The sequence below is a fragment of the Haemaphysalis longicornis genome, unplaced genomic scaffold (genome assembly GCF_048455015.1).
Source record: "Haemaphysalis longicornis isolate Haplotype H1 unplaced genomic scaffold, Haemaphysalis longicornis Haplotype H1 scaffold_1, whole genome shotgun sequence".
Taxonomy (NCBI): Eukaryota; Metazoa; Arthropoda; class Arachnida; order Ixodida; family Ixodidae; genus Haemaphysalis; species Haemaphysalis longicornis.
Window position 1 is genome coordinate 54,449,302 of NW_027526203.1, and position 8,724 is coordinate 54,458,025.

At 52.0% G+C, this 8,724-nt stretch overlaps 1 protein-coding gene across 1 annotated transcript; it reads right to left on the reverse strand.

Moving 5' to 3' along the window:
• Positions 1-4,125: 4,125 nt before the first annotated feature.
• On the reverse strand, positions 4,126-4,860 carry LOC144170725 (epithelial splicing regulatory protein 2-like). Its single transcript, XM_077700738.1, has one exon. The coding sequence runs from the start codon at positions 4,858-4,860 to the stop codon at positions 4,126-4,128; it is 735 nt and encodes a 244-aa protein (XP_077556864.1).
• Between the last annotated feature and the right edge of the window lie 3,864 nt (positions 4,861-8,724).

Sequence of the window (8,724 nt, forward strand, 5' to 3'; positions counted from 1 at the left end):
GGAGCGCGGGCGGGCCGGTGACTTCGGTGAGTCGACGCGAGGTGGTAGTCTGTCAGCAGTACAAGACGTGTGCGCCGAGAAGTTTCAACCCGGCGTTGTGTTCCACGGCGGAGATTGTGGCGGTGCCGATGACTAGGGTCGGGAGGAAATAGCCTGGGCCCGAAACGAGGCCTCGCTGCCCGGACTCCGCGTCACCGGCACACCGCTCACTCTTAGGACGGACCTCGGCTTCACCCGGCGGCATCCAGGGCTATCGTCGGGCCTACACCGCGACGGACGTAAACTGGAAGGAAGCGCCGGCGACGGACCTCGGGCCTACACCGCGGGGGCGCCGTCCTGCTGTCGTCTTTCCCGACCGCTTCCGAGCTCATTCCTTTTCTTTCTTCGATGCCGCTTTCTCTTGCGCAAACGTTACGCCACTGGTACCGGCTGATTGGCCACCACTCTGCACCGGCCCTTTACTACACTACCCCCCTCTTCAGAAAGTTCTTAACACGCTGGGCTTGGTAGCCGGAAATCGTTGTTCAGTCACATTTCCAGGTCCAGGCGTGCGTGTTTGCCGGATGAGCCTACGGTTGCCTAGAAAGTCGGCGCCTCTTCCGCTTCGGGGAGCATGAACCTCTGCTGTGAAAGACACTCTGGCTGCCTTTTCTGCGCCCCTTACTAGGGTTTCTGTGTCGTGACAATCCGGTAGGAAAAAAGCAGTATTGAAATGCGGTGAATACGTCACGTTTCTTTCGGGTTTGTGGCGTTCGCCTCCGTTGGCGGTTGCTTTTAAGGGGTTTGCGCGAACGGTTGGGTGGAGTTCCTTTACGTTGCGTACCACCTCGCGGGGTGATCCGGAAAGCAGTGGTTGGTCCTGGATAAAAGATGTCCAAGCTCACACTATCACGGAGTAGTGAGCCTGCTGAAAATCTTTTAGTTCGACGCGTTACGTGGTGTTTGCTTCTTCGGCTGAACTTCCGGAAACATCGAGTCTCAAGATGGTTAGAAATCAAATGGAACTGTCGCTCCTGGGATGTGCGGATATTCGGGGCGCAAACCGATGTTTTCGAGCCCGAATGTGTCGCAGTCTCCTTGTAGCGCTTTCATTTCCGCAGTCTCATTTGGGAGCGCAAAAACGTCTGACTGGCGGCTGCGAGTCTTTTGGGAATATTGACTTCCGGGCCGCTGGTTGAGTACGCTTCGAGAATAATAGAACCCGGTGCCTTGTCTTCCTCAGGACCTTCCGCTTTGTCGTCATTAGTATCTAGTGCTTACAAACCAAGCTCTCGTCGAATAGGCACTGAGCAATTAGCAGGGTGGATAGAGGCGGCGCCTGGAACCTGTACGGGGGTACGCGATATGTCGGCCGGACGAGCGAGGCGTATGCGTAATTCGAGCGCGGCAATTTCCTTAAGGGCGGCAATCTTTCGTTCATCCGCGTCCTTCCTTTCCTCATACTCTCTGAGTGCCTCCCTTTCCTCTTCCTCTTTCCTTTGCTGCCATTGTTTCAGGATCACATCTTTGTCCTCACCAGCGTCTCTCAAGAGTGCAACATCAACACCGAGTCGCCTCGCCTCCCTACTCAACGATAACTCCCTTTTCAGCTTCTCCTTCTCCGTGCCGAAGTAGTTGCGGAGGGCTGCACCTGTCAGTCCCAAGTCTTGCCCCGCCTTCATTATTCTTTCCAAGCCCGCGATATACATGTTCGAATATTTGCGTGGTGCAGGGCTTACAGCAACCGGACTTGGTGACACGCGAATCCTGGCAGGCTCGCCACTTTTGTCACGAATGTTGGGCCGGACCGCGTGCAGAGCAATGAGCCGGACTACTGTTCCTAGGCCAACACGCGTTATATTCAACAGGCCACGCAAACGGGCAGTTACAAAAGGGGGAAGACAATATTTACAAGGCTCGCGGAGGATTGGCAAGGAACCGGTCCACTACAGTCCGCTTGGGCTGGCACGATGGATGGAGCGCGGGCGGGCCGGTGACTTCGGTGAGTCAACGCGAGGTGGTAGTCTGTCAGCAGTACAAGACGTGTGTGCCGAGGAGTTTCAACCCGGCGTTGTGTTCCACGGTGGAGATTGTGGCGGTGCCGATGACTAGTGGCGGGAGGAAATAGCCTGGGCCCGAAACGAGGCCTCGCTGCCCGCGCTCCGCGTAACCGGCACACCGCTCACTCTTAGGACGGACCTCGGCTTCTCCCGGCGGCATCCAGAGCTATCGTCGGGCCTACACCGCGACGGACGTAAACTGGAAGGAAGCGCCGGCGACGGACCTCGGGCCTACACCGCGGGGCGCCGTCCTGCTGTCGTCTTTCCCGACCGCTTCCGAGCTCCTTGTTTTTCTTTCTTCGATGCCGCTTTCTCTTGCGCAAACGTTACGCTACTGGTACCGGCGGATTCGCCACCACTCTGCACAGGCCCTTCACTACACCCTACCTCCACTGGGCTTGCGAGCCGGACGATTCAAATGTCAGCAAGCGCGCCTGCCAGCTTGGCGCCGTTCAGGCTAACGCTTTCCCCCTCCCCTTCAGCCATCTCAAAACCGCTTCCCTCTCGCGCTACCCTGAAATAATCTACTCTCTCCCTTCCCGCCACCCGCGCAGAGTGGTTTGAGCCAAGGAAAGCAAAGGGGAAAATGTGGTAGGTCATTTTATTATCCTTGAAACTGGTACAGTTTTGTGAAATGCTATAATGCCCTTGAAACTGGTACAGTTTTGTGAATTCAGACTCCGCTCTTGTATCGCCACAAAATTATTTTGCCGCGTGTGTTTATGTAAGTAAGGCACTTCTTGGCGCTTGTGCAACCCCACCGCGGTGTCACAAGTGCTAAGACGCTGTTATTAGCTCTACGCTGTACTGATCAGTCCAAGGACAAGGGTTCGATACCGGCCGTGGTGGCCGCTTTTCAGATGAAGACGAAGAGCGAAAATTCCCGTGTGTTGAGATTCCGGCGCACGTCAAAGATCCGTTAGTGGTCAGAATTATTCTGCGGACTCCCGCTACGGCTCGCCCCACAGCCGATGTCTGGCTTACAAAGAGAAACTTGAGACAAAATAGTGTTCACATAAGCGCCGATATCGAAATCGACATTTAAAATAGGCATTTATGGCCATTTAGAGCGCGCAACCTCCCCTAGGGATGAAGCGAAAAAAAAGGACGAACCCGGGCTCGAGCCCGAGCCGCGGCTCGATAGCGCAGGGGTTAGTAACCAGAGTGGACTGACAGATCCGTGGCCTTCATGGGCCCTAATACGTTTCTAGTACCCGCGAATGTATGATGCGAGGTAATCAACACATTCGCTGCTGGAACCGGTACGCGCATGTCTCTCGTATCCGCGAATGTAATGAAAACAAACAACAACAAAGATAAACACAGCGAATGCCGCGCGCACGCAGGCCACAAACGCGCGCGTATTCCGCGCGGCGATTCGGGCGGAGAGGAATCGGCGGCGACGGGACGACAGAAATAGAGGGAGGGAGGGATGGTGGGAGGAAGGAGGAAGCTCACGAAGAGACAGAAATAGAAAACAAGCTTTGCACATTAGGCGAAGGTGTCACATAAGCTGGCGACCACCTGCAGCCGCTTTTTTAGCGGGAGGGAATTCCTGGTATGGCAATCATAGTAGCACTGCGAAAAAATTGCGGGAAATTTTGCGGGTACGCCAGCCGAAATTCTACCTACTTTTACCCTGGATGCGAGAACTGCCGTGGTAATTGCAGAAATATCTGTCTTAATCTGGCGTTATAACTCCACATTAATACAAATATTAAAATTTTCATTTAGTCTACAGCTGGACGCACGATGCGTGAACCACATAAAATATGGGAGACAATACTTGGCTTCCTATGTAGTCCGATTCGACTAAGCAGGAAAAAGCACTTTGCGACTATGGAGGAAACGCTGGTGGGCAGTATTAAAAGATGTATAGACATCGAGAGTAAAACAAGCACGCTCAAAGGAGGCAACCCTGGTGCTTGTATTGTACAGAGAGACGGGAGAGTGCATTGAAAGGCATTTGGGAACATGCAGGTACGACGGTGGTAAGCAGCGCTAACCGAACGAGTCTGCGGTGTTGCAAGGGACTTAACAGCAGTCCCGAGTGCTGCCAGCCCGCCAGGCCCGCACGAGTTGTTCTTCAGTCCACGAAGAGCTCAACGTAGCGGTTTCCCATCATGCGCAGGTGCTTCTTTTTTACGGCGCGCTCGGCCTCGGCTTGAGTTGGAAAGGCCACGACGGCCTGGCCGCTTGGGCGACCGTTGGCTCTACGCCGCAGGTAGACACGTTCGGCGGTGAGGTACGGGAAGTCGCTGAAGAAGGCCAGGATATCCCGCACGCTGGCTTCGAAGGGCAGTCCGCGCAGGAAAACCCTCGTGGCGCCCGCCATTTTCGACTGGCAGGAAGTGGAGAAGGGGCTGTTGAAGGGCCAGTACGCGGCTGGCGGGATGCACGCGGGAGACACAGCAGGGACCGCACCGGGTGGCCGCATGGGACGCGGGTCGGTTTGGTGGACGCTGAAGGGGCAACCCGGCTGGCCGAAGCGAGCCACGGGCACAGGTTCCGTGACCAGCTTGTTCAGGTCGTCGACCGAGCACTGGAAGACCTCGATGCGCCTCGGCTTCCTCCCCGTCATAACGCGGCCGGGAAGGTACATGGCAGCCAGGAAGGCTGCGTATTCCGAATCCATTTGGACGAACGCCTCGCCCGCTGGGTGTCCCTCAAGTGTGTAGACCATGTGGACACCCTGCAGGGCGACCGAATGCCGGAAATCGCCCATAAAGCCCAGGACTGCATCGTGCCGGGACCCGAGAGGCAAGCCTCGCAGCCGCAGGCAGTTCTTCCGGGAAGACCGTTGTGGTAAGCGGGGAAACATTCCGACGAAACGCTCTGGAGTAACCGGCGCTTTGAACGAGAGCGGCTGCGTGGCGGTACTGCACGTAGGCGGCTTCGTCCCTTCACGCGCTGAGACCCTTGTTTGCTGACGATGACGATTGGTCATAAAGATGGCGCATACCCACTAAGGGAGATTGGCCAAGGCGAACTTGGTTTACTCAGTGAATCGAGATAGTTATGACGAAACAGCGGAGCAGAAGTATGACATAGTTGGAACGGTGTATAAAAAGAAAAGCACAGAAAAAAGAAGAAAAAATAATCGGAGAACTTAAGTCTGCTCACGTTCTTGTTCTTCACTGCTACATTATACTTGCACCTTTTGCTTCGCCTTCGTTTTTTTGTCACAGGACGCGAGGTACAATCATTGTGAAAATTGTCTAGGCCAACCCGTGAGTGCGCTGGTCGCAAAATATGCATTCTACAAGCTCTCGTCCCGACCGAGGCTGAAACGTCTTATTCCGGAAAGCTAGAGAAAACACCTGTCTTACTGTCATAAAGTATTTATAATTTTTTGCGGTTGAGAAGACTTAAGATTGGCCTAGAAGGTTTTGACACATGTTTAGGTCAGCCAGAAAACTGGCACGCGCAACAGCTTCTCCTAGAGTCAGAGTTCAGCGCGACTAGTGGTAACCAGTTCTATTGACGTGCAATCACGGTGAGGCGTCACGGAAGAAAGTAACGACCACGACCACATCTTTTGTTATACTCTGTCACTTGTATTGGCCAATGCCGAATTCTGTGAGGTGCGTTGAGGGTTGAAGTTAAATTTCAAATGTGGATCGGTCGCCAAAGTCGATGCTGGATGATCCGATGAAACGACGACTCGCTGGCTCGTTGGCCGGCGGCACATACCCAGGCGGCACAGAAAGTGTGCCCCAAGACCGGCCCGTCTATGGCCGCTTTCTGGCATGTCCGGCCAGCATTCAGGTTCTGGCAGCCACTGATCATGCGTTGAACGGCCAACATTCGGCAACCAGCGCTTCGGTATTTTTCCGTCCGCCCGTGTCCGGCCGCACAACGGCAGCTAACCGGCTGCCAGATATTCAATTTTCTTACGGCTGCCGATGTTGAGAAAGAGAACGGCCGAAGTACGGCCTTAGGGCATCCGTTTTTTCTTCGGGAAGCGGTAATCGGCCGAAACACGGCAAGCAACCGGCCACAGAATATGCGTATTCTTGCGGCAGATGCTATTCGAAAGGAGACCGGCCGGAGCGCCGGCTGCCATGCATTCGTTGTTTCACCGGTCAACCGCGCGTCCGGCGGTAGAATATTCGTTTTCTTCGGGCAACCAGTGTTATGAAGGATACCGGCCGACGTACGGCCCCAGAATATACGTTTCGCATTCGGTTAGCTGTCCTCGGCCGAATTACGGCCAGCGAATGGCCACATAATATTTGGCAACCGGTGTTCAAGAGGAGACCGGCCTATGTAAGGTATCTGGTTATACGTCATTTTTTCGGCAAACGGCATACAGCCGAACAACGGCACGCGCCTGGGCGCCGAGAATTCATGCACAGACGTGTTTGGAAGGAGACCGACTGGTTTTTTCCTGGGGGGAGAAAAAGCCGTTAGGGAGCCGAACGACGGGGACGCGTTTTTCATCCACTCCGTGTTTCTACGTTTGAAATGAACGAACATCGTTTGTCAAACAGTAATGAGTGTTCTCGGTGAACGCGCAAGGTGCAAGGACTCACTGGACATTAGCAGGGAACCTTTTAGGCCAGCGAAGTGTCATTTATTGCCACAAGAAGACTGTGCCACACCGACGGGTGAGATAAGCCTCGCCAGTCATCACCGCTACCACACCTTGGCCGCCGGCTTCGTCGACGCATCAGCTCGAGGCTATTCGCCCCCTGAAGAAATGGAGAGCACTGGAGACATCGACCCGGCAGAGATGTCCGATCCGAGATGGAGATTGTTCACCAAAATAACTGGCCTTGAAGGGCGTCGAGCAAGCGGCCACCACGCAGGAGTTAAACCGCCACCAGCTCAAGGACTCCCCACCAAAGAAAGGCAAGTGCGAGCAAGCGCAAGTTATTCTGCTTACAATTAAACTGCGACAAGCAATGTTGCACTATATTGTTGGTGATAAACGTAGAAGAGACTCGCTCATGCATTGGTAGGATCAACTTCATGCCCTGCACTATGTTACTTCATGGGATTTTACGACTGCCTATTTAGAAAAAAAATTATTTTAAATTTGTGATAACAACAGAGCCTTGTCACTGACGAAGCCTAGCTGTTAATTTAGTTCCGATGTTTGAAGGTGAGCTTAGCTACTCTTGGGATATGAATCATTTGGTTAAACATAATCGCCATCATCCTAGCAAACACGGATTTTGTCAGGATTTTCTTTCTCAACGCAGGTTGTTGAGTTCACGCACGAATTGGCTCTTGCAATAGATAAGCTTAAAGTGGTTGACTGTATATTCTTAGACTGCAAAAAAGCAAATGATGGTGTTCCATATCACCTTCTGCGTAGTACATTTCATCCTAAGAACTGTAGGAATCCGTTTTTGCATTGTTATTACTATTGGCCCTATAGCTTTCTTCAAAAATACTGTGTAGTTTACCGGACTATAGCGAATGAACGTGATTCCGTATACCTGCAGCTTTATTCGAATTTAATACTATCCTGGTGCGCTGATTCAGAAAAGTTTTTGGATGTTAAACAGTGTGTTAACGGCACATTTAAAAGAAAACCTTCATTCCAAATGAATACGTATACCTTAAAATATGCTGCTGTAACAACGGCCGAGGAATATAAATGCCTAGGAGTTTATTTAGGGAGTGGTTAGAGGTTAAAGAAGCAGGTTCACACCATAAAAGTTACGGCTGCATATGTTTTTGGCTTTCTGAGACGACATTTCAGTGAACCTCCATCTAACTGAAAAGAACACCCGTATTTCACTCATGTGCGCTCAATCTTGGAGTACGCATGTGTTTTTTGGATCCCTACACCAAAGCGCTGGTTGATACGCTCGAAAACCTACAGAATATGTCAGTGCCATTCGTGTTAGGTAATTGGCACGCTCAACTTAGCATGAGAGAAAGTAAAAGTAAACTGAAATGGCAGGACGTGAAAGATCACAGACGAAACCACAGGTTTAACTTTTTTCGTAATATCTATCATTCGAAAACTGGCGTAGAAGGGGAGAAGTATGTCCATTCGCCATTCTACATATCGCAAAGTGGGACCGCTAGCTTAAAGCAAATTATTAACTTTCCTTTAAAGGTGACGCCTTGCGGGATTCATTTTATTTTACATCAATACTGCACTGTAATTATATTCCACGTATGATTGCGTTAACTCTTAAAGGAGCCATGAAGAGAAAACAAAAGTTTGTTTTATTCGAAAGATTAGGTGTTTCATAGTACCCCAAGCGCTTTCCCGGAAGCAAATGATGCTTTATTCACTGAGAAATAAGGCAATTTAAGCCAAAATTTTAAATCTCCCGCTAAAATTGCACATTTCATCACGTGAACAATGGCGTCACATGAGCCGGTCCATGAAACAGATACTTAGTATGTCGACTCCATATAGCACCCACACGCGGGAGTCGACCGAGACGGCGGCCATTTTAAAAATGCTAGTAAAACCTAGTGCACCCACAGCCCTAGTCATGGAATCGCCTGATCCAGAGAACAAAACTCTCGCCGAGGAGCTCGGGCTTGCATTTAACAACCTCACACCACTTGAACGCTCAATGCTTCCAAGTGCACGAGCGGCAAGAGTTGTGGGATACGCGGTGGACGGGAAAGCGACCATTCCGCGATAGCCACAACAGACGAACGCCCAGCCGTCGGCACCGCTGCCTCGTCAGCGCCGTCGCGACGGACGAAT

Bases quoted from the DNA above. Each gene is read 5' to 3' on its own strand.
- LOC144170725 (XM_077700738.1), bottom strand. From the start codon at position 4,860: ATGTTTCCCCGCTTACCACAACGGTCTTCCCGGAAGAACTGCCTGCGG.